Below are 12,722 nucleotides of genomic sequence, written 5' to 3' on the forward strand. Positions count from 1 at the left end.
AATAATATATATTTAAACATATATACTTAAGCTTTTCCAGAAAGAAAAACAATGTGCACTTGGTGATGAAGACATAAACATAAACTCGTGTTGGTGGCAGCTTCTATTTATCGAGTTGCAATAATATATTTGTAGAGAAAAGAGCGGAAGATGAAATTAGTCATTGACGCTTTGCCTTTTGCACGTCGAGTGTTTTTGTTTTTGTTTTAGCTAGCTACAATTCTCGGGCGTCCTCGATTGCGCTTGAGACTTCATCAATCACTTTGGAGGATACCTTCGGCTCCGGAGTGCTGTCAGCCCCTGCGGGCACTTCCTTCACAGGATGTCCAATGTCAAAGGCACCCTCGTGACGACGAAGATGCGGGTCCGGGCGCGATTCAGAAAAGTTGGAATGCGCTACACCATTGGGTGACTCATTCGTTGGGTACATGCCACCCGCTTCCCCCACAGTTTCTTCCTTTGTGGCGTGCCGATGGACTGCCTTTTTTGTCGCCCATGCGGCCATGTACTCGTACACGTTGGCCGGGTGATCCTCCATCGTGTCCGTAACAAACTCCTGCAGAATCGAGCGCATGCCGACCTTCTCCAGGTACGCCTTATCCTCCTCGAGAATCTTGTGGAAGTCGTTCATCGTGTTGAAGTGGAGCAAGTCCAGCTGGTGATAAAAGCGATCAGAAAGAAGACGTGCGGTAGCTGCGTGATGGCAGTTCTCCGGCTACGGATTTCTCTTCTTTCGTTCTTTCTTCGTGGGCGAATGGACGCAATCTGAAAAGGCGGGAAAAAAAGAAGGACAAATTGAAGTACATGAGAAGACAAGAGTAAGGGGGGAAGGAGCGGCATTCTCTGTTTGTTTGTCTTACATTTAATGCCAAGAAGGAACGACGAGTGTCGGCTCTTACTAGCAACAGATGCTGGCATCAGAGAGGCTGGGCCTGGTTTTTCCCTCTCCGCAGTTTACACGGAGCAGCACACCAAGAAGCTCATTTGGGGAGCATTATTCAGAAAAAGAACGTAGAAAAATGCTGTTTGGCGTGAAAAGCGCAGATGATGCAGATAGCTGCTCTCACACAAAACAAAAAGGTCCGTGAGAAGTTTCAGATTTTAAAAAAAAGGACATAAGATTGCCAAGGATATAAATGTACATCGTTAACGCATTGCGCATAAAGCTGGTGGTGATTTCGTCTATTGCCCATCACGGTGAAAAACCACAAAGCGCGGAAAGAATGAAAAGAGCTTGGAGAATACACTGCAACGATGGTGTGCTTGAAACCAACAGATCACCTCTTTGCTTTGTTCACCGCTGCAAAACCTTTGCTTCCTGTTGCTACGGCGCCTGCATGCGCGTGCTGCTTTGCGTCGGTGACAGAGGCGGATGGCAGAGGAAGAGGAGGGGGGTGGGATTTAGTAGTGCGGTCAAGGGGCACTAAGTAGCCCAACTTCTCGTCCCACTTCACGCGGCATCGACCGCAGATCTTTTTAGGCGGGTCACCTTCAAAGACGGACACCCCACCGGTCGCATGGTGACAACCTTTCGTAAACTTCTCCTGTTGCTCCTCGAACAGCTTGCGCTGTTTCGCGAAGATTTTTGCCTGCCGACGCTCTCGCTGCTCACGCGCAGCGGTGATGGCGAGCTGCTCTGGGGTGTTGAGGAACCGCACCAACGCACGCTGCGCCGCCTCAGCCTTGCTAGTCTCCTCGGCTTGAAAGAAGGCCGTCCAGTGACGCGCCGCCTCCTCCTCCAAAGAGGTCCTGATGTTGTGCTCTTGCACCACGACAAAGGTGACGGCGGCGCGGAACCGGTGCGAGGCTGCCCGTCGATCGACGGCACTTGTCTCCGTCTTGGTGACTGTCGCTTTCATCTCTGCCACCTGATCTATCCACGCCGCTCGGCCTTCTCGCCTCTGCTCAGCGTCCTCACGTGCGTAGTCGTGCGTGAGGCGCGCCTGAATGCGCAGCTCCAACAATTGAAGCGGGAGTGCCTCCGCAGATTTTGCCCGCAGCAGGGCCGCAAAGCGCTCCTTTTCCCAGTCGCGGAGTGCTTGCGCCTGGCTCATGGCATCCTCGATTAACAGGCGGCGCTCCTGCCCTTCTTCGTGTATAACGTCTTTGCGCTCTTGCAGCCGTCTTCCTCGACTGTACTCGAGCCGCGCCTCCACACGCAGCTGCGCAATCTCGTCGGAGGTGAAGAGGCGTTGCGTCGCAGCTGGTAGAAGGCCGCGTTGGTGAAGAACTGAACCATCTGCACCGCTCATTTGCGCGGCGAGAGGCTCGGGAGCTGACGGCGGTGTGGCAGCGAAGCACACAGCGGCGCCATCGTCATGACGCATAAGCCCGGACTCACGGGTGCCAGTGCAGGACGGCGCATCGGCAAGCTCTGCTGTGGTGACACACCGGGAAGCACGTTTCCCTGGCGGCTCAGCGGCGCCAAAAGTTCGGTTTTTAAGTGGAGTTGTCAAACAAGGGCGCAGAAAAGGAAGGGTAGTCGTACTCTGATAGACAGGCTTTCCGTCAGCGGCTGAAAACGCAGAATTTGCGTTGTCACGCGTGTCTGAAGCGGGTGGCACGGCGGTGTTCGATGCCACCTGCGAGCCCTGACTGGAACGTCGCGACAAGTCAGCAGAGCGCCGGAGTGGTCGAGTTGGGCGTAGCATTAGCAATGACGATTCAGAGAGGGCAATGCAACATCCAAAAAGAAAAGAAAGATATGAGTCAACGCAAATGCTAACGCCTCCTAATAGACCAATATATATATATTCTTCCGGTCTGCTGAGCGAAAAGATGTTTTTGAATTAGGCAGAAACGAAGAGAGAGCGAGAGAGAGACATTTTTTGTGTGTATGTGATTTCAGCATTCTTCTACGTCAACCTTCTCGACGACGGAATAGGAACAGCACGGGAATAGAAGATCAGAGAAGGAGAAATGGCAAACGTGTATGGCGCTCGACAGAAAAGTCGATGCGGTTGCTTTCCTTTCACAGCCCCGCGGATTACCACCGACGTGGAGACAGTGTAGCTCGTCACCGCTTCACGTGTTTAGAAAGCAAAAAAAGCGGTAGCACTCGTGTGGCATACGTCCACTCATCGAGAAAATAAACGTTGGAGTTTGCCACGGTAGCGTACGACATAGGCAAGCAAAGAGAAAGAAGAGAGTTACACAAGAGCCTCCAAATTTGGCAGTGAACTCCGATCGCAACGAAAAACCTCCAGCAAATCTGAAAGGCGCTCCAAGTTGGCGTGTCGCTCGCCAGCCAGTGTGTAGAAGCGCACCATACTCTCGACGAACGGGTCGGAGTTGCACAACACATGTGGCTCCGCTTTCGCGTAGTCTTCCATCGTGGTGCACAAGTTTTGTATCAACCTTGCCGGATCGGCGTCGCTGCAGTACGCCATACACGTTACCTGCGACACTTGCGCATTTGCACAAATTTCTTGCAAAGTCCACCACCGCAGTGCGTGCTCGCTGATGGTGCCGTCTGCGGCACTCGTCAGACCTGCGCTACCGCTGCCGATAAGGTCACCCGTCTTCAACGCTTTCTTTGCTGCGGTGCAGCGGTCCACCACATCACGAAACAGCTGAACGGCTTCGTTGTAGTCGCCTTGGAACACCGCCAAGAACCCGTCACACGACTCCGCGACCAGCGCCAGAAGAGCACTGTTAGTCAGAGCGGTTGGTGGTGTCGGCGCGGATGACGCTTCCAGTTCCGTTGCTGTTTGGCGGATAGCCCGGTGCACTTCGCGGGCTTTTTGTGCGTCCCCGACGTGCAGCGCGAGGCAAAAGATCTGCTGCAAATGAAGCACGTGACGGAGCTGGTAGAGGTCATCGGAAAGCACGCGGAACGTATTGTGCCACTCGTGGTCGATGCGAAGGACCTGCTCCACCACGCAGTGGGCCAGAGATTGCTGATTCATGTGAATGTGCACATGCAAAAGTGCGCGCTGCACCCGAAAAACGCGCTGCGTCCACATGCGCAACAGTCGCTTTACACATTCCGTGTTCGTTGCACCGTCAAGTGAGCTGCCTGACGTGGACATTTCGTGCAACGCCGCACCGCACTGCCGCTCCCGCAGCAGGCATTCTTCTAGGAGGGCGTGCAACTTCTTCTGCGCCTCCATCGGAACTCCGAAGTACAAGGGAAGAAACGCGGCGATGAGGCGGAGGGAAAAGGGTGCGAAGCTTTCCCGGGTAACGGGGTGCCGAAAGCCCTCCCCCTCAACGTCGCCCAACTCATCGATTACTTTTTTCGCCGCCACGATGCGACGCATTTTGAGATTTGCCGTGACCTGCACCAACACGTACGGAAGTCGCGCATTCCGCACCGCTGCATCTGTGGACAGCGGCGATGGCGCCACCACCCCTGCAGAACAGTCTTCCAGAGCAGGGGAGAAAGACGGCGACACCCCTATCGACGGAGGAGAAGCTGCGTGTCCTGCCTCCGTCCCTTTCTCTGGAACAGTGTGAGCAGGCCTTGTCGCACACGCAGGGGTGGTGAGTGAAACCGTCGCGTACCTCGTTGGATGCCGGCGCGCCTTCGCCGCAACGTGTGCGTCTAACTTCTCCGCGAGTGCCAGCACCTCCGACCAGTTCCCGTTTGCCGCAAGCAACCTCAAGCCTTCATCGTTTGCGGGAACATCGGCGAGACTGGCGCGCGTGAATGCCACGTCCGCTTCGTAAACTTCGTTCCTGCAAAATTCCTTTGCGGTGTTGACGGCACCTTCCGATGCCATTCCAATAATGCAAAAACGAGAGTTTTTAATGAACGTAATTAGCTGCTGTGGGGTGGAAACTTGGTTAAAGTGGTATTGATAGTTGCATCACGCGAGGGCATCTGCAACAGAGAAAAGAGGTCTGTTGTCTCTATCACAATCTGTCAAACTGTGTGTTTTGCGGGTTGCTTACCCATTTAACAGGTGTGAGCAATCACAGTACCTTGTGAAATGAGAAAATGCGGAAGAGGTAAAAGCCACGGATGAGTTGAGTTGGCTGATGATGGTGCGCAGCGTAGGTGAGCAAAACGACAAAGCGTCGGTGCCTCTTTCAACTATGCGCGGCACTACACGTTTTCTTTCCTTTTCGGCTATTCGCCGTACTGCCGTTCAAAAAGGATTTTAGACACGAAAAAAAAAAGGGAGAGAGCAGCTTGAAAAGGAAAGAAAACCGTTGAGTTTCTGTTTCGGGATCCGTTGCCATCAAACGGCAAGTATGATTTACGGTGGCGGAGGAGCGGTAGACCTACCGGGAGGTTGGATGTGCATTGTAATGTACCGGGCGAGCTTTGAATGCCTCGACACAAACCGCGTTGCGACGTCCAACAAAGAGACGCCGTTTTGCCGCTGTCGCGGCCAGTTTGAACCCGCTTTGCGCAGTACTTCGAGAGTATCAACTGCGTCTTTGCTCCGCCTCGCGCTCATCACGCACCACGTGGCAGGCGTGAGACCTTGATCGTCCTCGACATCGACCCAGAGCGGATCCAGTGGCCTCCAGAAAAGCTCGCCTGTTTTCGATGCGGCGCCGCCGTCCTCCACGGAAGCCGGCAGCAGCGTTTCCAGGAGAGGAGCGTTGCGGCCCCGCGCGCAATGATGCAGGATGGTCGCACCGTGTGAGTCGCACAGCTGCCGCACGTCTGTCTTGCCTAGCACTCCGTTAAACCACCGAAGCACACCAGCGTTCCCCACCTCCGCTGCAGCGAATAGGAGGCGCAGAATACCTGAATTCTGCAAGTCTTGGTTGCCAACCCCAGCAACGCCGCGATGCATGCCCACGCGCTCAGCGGAGGCAGATGTTGTTTCCACCGTGAGAAGGGATCTGATGGGCGGCATGTCGCGCGAGAGAAAAAAGTCCAAGATGTCGGTGCTGTCGTCCTTCGACATTGCGGCAATCATCAGTGCATCCAATGTTTTTCTGGCGTGCAATTTCTGTAACGCGTGAGGGTGTTCCTTCTCGATCCACTCCAGCAGTGCAACTTGCTGACCGGCCACGGCGCACTGCGTTGCGTTTAGGTCGCTCATATACCGCTGTATTCCCCACGTGTAGGCAGTGGAAATAGGTGGCACGCACCGCTGTTCCCGAAGCACGAAGTCCGCACCAAGCACGCTGATGAGAAACGCGATGTAAGCGATGTGGCCACTCATCCCGGCCAGGTGGCTCAGGTAGAGACCCAGGTGGTCCGGGCAGTACGCGGCTATCTGCGCAAACGAACGCAACTCTGTCCGTCGCCCCTGCGTCTGATGCGTTTGATGCGCGGAGTCAGACGTCGTGCAGCCCGTCACACCAAAGTTGCTCGACGTCCTCGCCTCTCCGAAAAGCCCGCCGTCCCCAAAGCGGTCATCTCGGTCAAAGCCGGATGGGGTAGAGAGCCAGCGGAGAGGAAACCCGTGCGGAAATCGATGGAAGAGGGAGTGGAGGTAGTCGACGTCCCCCAGCTCGGCGGAGAAGTGAAGGAGGCCATAACACGCAAACGGAGTTGATGAGGGTCCCCCTTCCATCGCGTAATTTGTTGGATGAGAACGTGCACTTTCTTGTGTATCTAGCTGGAGAACGTCCGCAATATACTTAGGTGTCTTTTTGCGTGACTGCGATCCACCTTTCATCGCCGCCAACTGCCCCAGCACGGGATCCTCGAGCTTGTAATTGAGCAGCGCAGCTTCGCGGCGGCGTAGATCGGGAGAAAGCTGCTCCGCGTAGTACGCCCCATATCCCTCTACAAAGCTCTCCCATAGCGTCAAAATTTCTGGAAAAGTGACGTTGGGGTCTGCTTCAGCGGCCGCTAGAGTGAAACACAAGTCGTCACATCCGGCACTCTGCGATGTTCTGTGCGCGTCTCCCTGTGAAGGAGAGCACCTCAAGGGCTCCAAATTTAACTGGGACACCACCGCTGGAAAGTTTTGAGTTGGCTTAGGAGACTGGTGAAATGAAGAATCTGCTGACGTCTCCTTCTTGCTTTGTAAGCAATCGAAAAAGATTCTGTAGTCTTCAGAAGAGGGAGCTCCACAGCTCTCACCTTGCGCATCAGAATTGGCGGTTGGGATTCCATCTTGTGCTGGTTCTCTGAGATCTGGCAAACCGTGGAGTGGAAGACTGTTGTTGTTAGGGAGAGAGGTAGACTGATGTTTTAAAACGGATAATAGGAGGGCTTCCGGGTCCAGCACGCGTCCTGCGCAACGAAGGATTCGCCGAGTCCGGAGCAGGCTGAACATGAAGCAGCATTCATGCCGTTTACGGTGACTCTGTGTTTGAAGATTTGTTTGTGCAGACACAAGCCATGTTGGATAGCAAGAGAGAAAGAGAGTAGAAGAAGAGTAAACAGAAGAGCAAGTACAACAGGAAGAAGGTCGCGTTACCCCAACTGTCTGCAGCACATGGTTTTCGCTTAGTCTCTTTCAAAGTTCTTTTCAGAGCCAGTCATGATGATAATGACGGTGAACTCGAAATTGATGCTTAATACGCGGCTTTCCCCATTTAAGAAAACCTACATGCCAAAGTCAAGCACACACAAGCACACGATTTGTAATCGAGGAATTTGAAGGAGAAAAGAAGTTGTTGATCGTTTTGGCGTAGCGGTAGCGAACTATTTATTAAGCAATCAGTCACTGAGCTGCATAAAGAAAGGAGAAAAAGAAAGATAAACACGTTGAGCTGTAATACACTGAGGTATAAAGATTGCAAACCTTGACTCTGGGTTCTAGATTTTCTTCGTGAATCTATCTGCCCCATCACAGTCATTTAAATTGCAAGGATCATCCTGATACATCAAGTAAAACACACAAACGTTGACAAACAATTTAACCAACAGATACTAGGGATATTGCGACAGGAATAAGAAAAAGAAAGCGAAAGAAGGTGAGTCACTTTTACACCCTTTTTCGTTTTATGGAAACAGATGAAAAGACATTCCGTTTTCAACGGTGTGAGGCAAATGAAAAAAAGCACAATGGTAAGACGATTCTGGGACACATCTATGCGGAGAGAGCGTGTGCGGACAAAACGAACGACACAAAATGTGGCAACATGCAATGGGATGACACTAACAACCTAATCACGGTTTACTAGTCGATTTCCTCGTCTTTCGTCGTCGCAAACCTCACCCTACTGACCCACCAACAGTACATGAATGATGTACTGACATATGTTTTCTCAAAGCAAAAGCTGTTCCCAGGCTCTTCTTTACAGTTTGTTTGTTTGAGGAAAAAAAGGGGAAAAAAGGAAAGGGTAAAGCGATTGAAACGTCAGATTACTTGGGCTAACGCATCTCACCTTTGGGTGGAGCAAACAGACTTCAGCTTCGTCTCAGTAACAGTCGCTAGCAATTGTTCCACGATTAAGTGCGTTTAACCGACAGCCATACTGATAAAAAGAAAGAAAGACTACATCCAACAGTAAAACTCAACACACAGGCAAGAGAAAGAGAACGAAAACTTCGGTCTTAGAGGTACACAATCCAAAACAGGAAAAGGAGAAAAAAGAACACAAGCAGAAAAAGATAATTTGCAAAGCTATCCAGACGCAGCAGTTGAGAAAGGTTAGAGGAAAATGCACCTCTTAGAGCGATGCTTTTCATCCGCAGTACAAGTAAAACTAATAGACGCAAGGGAAAAAGAACGGTGCAGAAGCTTTATAGAAAGCTGTGTAAACATAATAAATATCAAGAGTTTGGAAGTGTACTTTCAGGGAGCTTATAAAAGCAAAAACGATGATCGTCAGGAAGTACACGAATTTGTAAGTTTAATATAATAATAATAAATCTCACAGTAGCGTTCAGCAGTTGCAACGGAAAGGGAGACGAAAGAGCCAAACGTGACGCATCCATTCATAGAATGAACTTCCTTTTCTTCAGTTCAGTAGAGTGAAGAAATTTCAATAGAGAAACATCTTCACGAAATTCATTTCTGCGGTGCGCTTATCGCAGAAGAGAGAGAGAAAAAAACAGTAGCAACACTAATAATGTAGCAAAGACAAGATAACTATTTCTCTTACATTCGCCCAACCTGTGTTTTTTACAGGTCATTAACTTAGCCGTTGTGAGCGCTGCAGCGCTCACAAATACAGATAGGACAGGATAGTTGAGTGTTCACTGTAAAAAAAAAAAAACAGCAGTCCCAAAGCCTAAAAACGTGAGTAGGAGGAGTTTTTTTGTCTTGTCGTCTTACCGGCGCACTCCCTCCTCCCCACGTTTACGCGGACCGTAGTGAGAATACAGAGTGAATCGACGGATCTTGCCGACTGGTGTACTTCGCGTCAAAGATTGTCTCCAGTTTCACCACAGATGATGTCGCGGTGTTGCCAGAAATGAGAGGATGCATGAGAAGATCACGCGCACTCCAGCGACGCTCCGGGTCCAGCTGGAAGCATTTGTTCAGAAAATCACACAGCGCAGCGTTTTGGGGCACCTCCGCCAGGTACTCCTCTGTCGATTTCATCTCGCCCAGCAAGGTTGAGTGCTCCATGAATGATGGCGGGCACGCAAAGAGCTCGCAGACGAGGCAGCCGATGGACCAGATGTCGCAGCTCAGAGAATGTGGGTCACCTTTATACACCTCGGGTGCCATGTACCGGAATGTCCCTTTCACCTCCTTTGCCGCCTTGCCTTGCACCGCGGTACCAAAGTCGGTGAGTTTTACGGTGTCGCCCTTGAGAAGAATGTTTTGCGGCTTGATGTCGCGATGTGTAATGCCGCGGCTGTGCAGGTACGCAATAGCGGTGAGAACTTGCCGTACAATCTGCACCACGGACAAGTGAGCGGGTTTCTGGCGCCGCCCCACGATGATGTCAGTGAGAGAGGCTTCGCACAACTCCATGAAAAGGCTAACGTTGTTGTCTTTACGCTCGCAATGGAAGTAGTGTACGATATTGGGATGGTTGAGGCTGCACATGATGGAGATTTCGTTCAGCAGCGTGCTAATCGACGACTCTACATCGTGCGAGAAGTAGAACATCTTCACGGCCATCTTGCCGCCGGTAAGATCGCTCACCGCCTCATACACCGCACCGTAGGACCCGCGCCCGAGCAATTTGCCGCGTGTCCACGGAGAATCCTGGCGGAAGGTGAGAATGCGTTCGCGTTCCTCACGCGCGCTGATGGCGTTCTTCTTCATTGACACCGCCTTGCCGACCTCCAAAATGAGTTGCTGGACATCCTTTCGCACAAGAGGCATACGAATTGTGTACTTGAAATCAGCAGGCACGGACATCTGCGCGCTGATCAGCGGAATCACAATGGCGCCGTGATCGTTTTGCATGAGCAGGTCACGCGACGAGCTGAGCCACTCGCTATCGCACACGACAACGTCCACGTCGCATGGACGCGCCGACAGGCGCTGCTCCAAGTCACTGCGTTCGCGCACACTAGCGAGGGACACGAACATCGTCTTCAGAAGAATAAGCGACAGGTTATGCTGGTCCACCATGTTGGTGATTGCAGTGATCACGTTAACGGTGCAGTTGATGATAGCACGAGCCTGTGTGAGCTGCAGGGCCTGATCGGATGTCGGGTTGTTCTCGCTGTCGTCGACGTCGTCGAGAATCGGCGCTACTTGACACGGAAAGTGCAGAACGACTCGCTCTTCGAGGTAGTAGACGCTGCCAGAGGTGGTGCGCAGCAGCTGCTCGAGTTGCTTATCTAACTGAACTTGGTCCCAGGGACGGCACTTCGGGCCTAGCAGCACCGTTACCGCCAAAGAGAAAACGTTGCCCGTCAAGTTCAGCATCTGAAGCGTAACGGTGCAGCGCCCGCCCGCCATTTCCGCCACGGCGCCGAACGTTTTGGGCACGTCAGGGTGGACGCACAGTGTGGGTGGGAACAGGGGGTCTACCAGAACTTCATGCTGATCGATTCGCTGCCCCAACGCCCGCCCAAGCAGCTGCTCGACGCTCGTCCAGTCCCAATCTGACTCCATGCCGCGTGCCAAGGTCTCGATGTGATTGGCTAGGCCACTTTTGACGAAACGGGTGAGTGAGTTAACAAGTGCTGCATCCTCGTGCGCTAACGTAGAGCGCTCTGACAGGGCCGACAGCGCGCTGATCGTCTCGCTCACCTGGTAGTTTTGAACGTAAATGCGGTATTCGCGAAGATTATCTAGCGAGTTGGCGCAAATGAGCACGTTACCAATCGACGTGTTTTCGTTGTTGAGGATGGGCGCGACCACGGTGCTAAGTGTTGTCGGCGCGGCGGTCAGGGACCTCAGCTTGATTTTAAGAAGGTTTCCGCGACGTGTCTGTTTGATCAGCGCGCACACGTCCTCGTCTTTCGGACACTGGACAAGCTCGTTAAGTGGCTTGCCGATGCAACCGTCCTGCAAAAAGCCCGTCATTACCTCCGCGGCGTTGTTCCACCACGTGATTTGGAAATTGCTGTCGAATGCAATCATCACCACCTGCGCATTCATTTGCTTGCCCTCAATGTAGCCGATCCCGTTGTTTTCACCGTAGGGTATTGTGTAGTAGCCCATCTTCGTCTCCCGACCCATTTCCAGTCTCTTTCCTGGTGAGTCGCGGGGGCCGTCTTTACCTCGCGGCTTTGAGAAAGGCTCTTGCAACGAGCTAAGAAGAATGTCGCACGGCGATCCGCCTGCAATGGAGTATTCGTGAAAGAGCTGAGCGTACAAGACGTGCAGGGAGCGGACAGCTGTGACACAATTGTAGGCGACAAGAGAGCCCGAAAGCATGAGCAGCACACACGCGACGCAGCCCACGGGCACGCCTGTTTTTCGTGCAGGGAGTATTGCGGAAGGACGATGACAGCGGCGCACGCAAAAAGTCCCGTGAGGCCGAAAGCCACCATGCTAAACGAGAAAAATCCGGAGCCAAATGTGACAAACTCGCGCCGCAGTTTTGTGCGGAATGAAAAACGGACACGACACCGATTCATGTGATCAGCACAGTCCTTGGCTAAAGAGAGAGAGCGCTTCCGCCACAGCAACGCCTGCGGCCCAATGTCCACCTTGTTCTCAAGAAAAACATGGCGAAGCTGGTCAATCAACTTAGGCAGTTCCTTATGTTCTGTTTCTTTACCAGTCAGTTCATCGTAGTGACGGAATGCCCCGCGCGGCACCCCTTGTAACACAAGCAGGCGCTGTTGTATTGTAAGATGTAGAACTTCTGCACGTGTCTTGAATTCTTCCGGAGGGGAGGGTTCTGCGCAAATTGTTTCAATGGCGTCGAAGAAAGCTTCTAGAAGAGATGGGAGGTTGAAAATCACACGTATTACATAGTCTTCATCATCCTCGGAAGCGAGGATCGGATGCGCTAGCATCCTTAAACTATTTTCGATGCGCGACGGGACAAAAAAAGAAATATGGGAAAAGAGAAAAGAGAAAAGAGAAAAACAAACAATCAGCCAATGGCAAAACAAAAATACAAGGAGAAAGAAACACTTGTCGGGAACCCCAATTCGACTTTTGCACTTTTAGTTTTGACGCGTACGGCCATTCTATTTACTCGGTTGTTGTCGTTGGAGAAGAATAAAGAGTTAAAAGTAAGAGGAGAAAAAGTGACAGCTCATGTAACAAGAGAGGGAGCCAAGGAGAAAAAGGCTGATCTTTTTTTGTGTGTGTGAAAACACAGTCGAACGCTCGAAAGAGCTTGGGCTTATTCTCCTCTTCAGTGAACAGGAAAGAGAGACGGCTATACCCAAAAAAAAGGAGGTCTTCGACTCGCTTGTCGCCAGCCGATGACGTGACGGAGACAAACGCACCGAGACGCTGTCGCTGTTCTTCGTCGGCCACTTTCAC

At 52.0% G+C, this 12,722-nt stretch overlaps 5 protein-coding genes across 8 annotated transcripts; all 5 read right to left on the reverse strand.

The window, feature by feature from the left end:
- Positions 1 to 214: 214 nt before the first annotated feature.
- On the reverse strand, positions 215 to 766 carry ABB37_03141 (hypothetical protein; the record flags this gene model as incomplete). Of its 2 annotated transcripts, none has more annotated exons than XM_015800384.1 (1): positions 215 to 766. In XM_015800384.1, the coding sequence occupies exon 1, from the start codon at positions 629 to 631 to the stop codon at positions 215 to 217; it is 417 nt and encodes a 138-aa protein (XP_015660391.1). In that variant the 5' UTR covers positions 632 to 766. The 2 variants fall into 2 exon arrangements, with proteins under 2 accessions (XP_015660391.1, XP_015660390.1); XM_015800383.1 differs by having other exon boundaries at positions 215 to 743.
- Positions 767 to 1,277: 511 nt separating this feature from the next.
- Positions 1,278 to 2,767, reverse strand: ABB37_03142 (hypothetical protein; the record flags this gene model as incomplete). Of its 2 annotated transcripts, none has more annotated exons than XM_015800386.1 (1): positions 1,278 to 2,767. In XM_015800386.1, exon 1 carries the CDS (start codon positions 2,649 to 2,651, stop codon positions 1,278 to 1,280), a length of 1,374 nt encoding a protein of 457 aa, XP_015660393.1. In that variant the 5' UTR covers positions 2,652 to 2,767. The 2 variants fall into 2 exon arrangements, with proteins under 2 accessions (XP_015660393.1, XP_015660392.1); XM_015800385.1 differs by having other exon boundaries at positions 1,278 to 2,764.
- A 382-nt stretch (positions 2,768 to 3,149) lies between these two features.
- On the reverse strand, positions 3,150 to 4,927 carry ABB37_03143 (hypothetical protein; the record flags this gene model as incomplete). The annotated part of the gene is made up of 1 exon (XM_015800387.1): positions 3,150 to 4,927. Exon 1 carries the CDS (start codon positions 4,722 to 4,724, stop codon positions 3,150 to 3,152), a length of 1,575 nt encoding a protein of 524 aa, XP_015660394.1. The 5' UTR covers positions 4,725 to 4,927.
- A 277-nt stretch (positions 4,928 to 5,204) lies between these two features.
- Positions 5,205 to 7,224, reverse strand: ABB37_03144 (hypothetical protein; the record flags this gene model as incomplete). 2 transcript variants are annotated; one of them, XM_015800389.1, is made up of 1 exon in its annotated part: positions 5,205 to 7,224. In XM_015800389.1, exon 1 carries the CDS (start codon positions 7,191 to 7,193, stop codon positions 5,205 to 5,207), a length of 1,989 nt encoding a protein of 662 aa, XP_015660396.1. In that variant the 5' UTR covers positions 7,194 to 7,224. The 2 variants fall into 2 exon arrangements, with proteins under 2 accessions (XP_015660396.1, XP_015660395.1); XM_015800388.1 differs by having other exon boundaries at positions 5,205 to 7,222.
- Positions 7,225 to 9,167: 1,943 nt separating this feature from the next.
- ABB37_03145 (putative protein kinase) lies at positions 9,168 to 12,422 on the reverse strand (the record flags this gene model as incomplete). Its single annotated transcript, XM_015800390.1, has 1 exon — positions 9,168 to 12,422. The coding sequence occupies exon 1, from the start codon at positions 11,655 to 11,657 to the stop codon at positions 9,168 to 9,170; it is 2,490 nt and encodes an 829-aa protein (XP_015660397.1). The 5' UTR covers positions 11,658 to 12,422.
- Positions 12,423 to 12,722: the final 300 nt, after the last annotated feature.

The sequence above is a fragment of the Leptomonas pyrrhocoris genome (genome assembly GCF_001293395.1).
Source record: "Leptomonas pyrrhocoris isolate H10 chromosome Unknown, whole genome shotgun sequence".
Lineage (NCBI taxonomy): Eukaryota > Euglenozoa > Kinetoplastea > Trypanosomatida > Trypanosomatidae > Leptomonas > Leptomonas pyrrhocoris.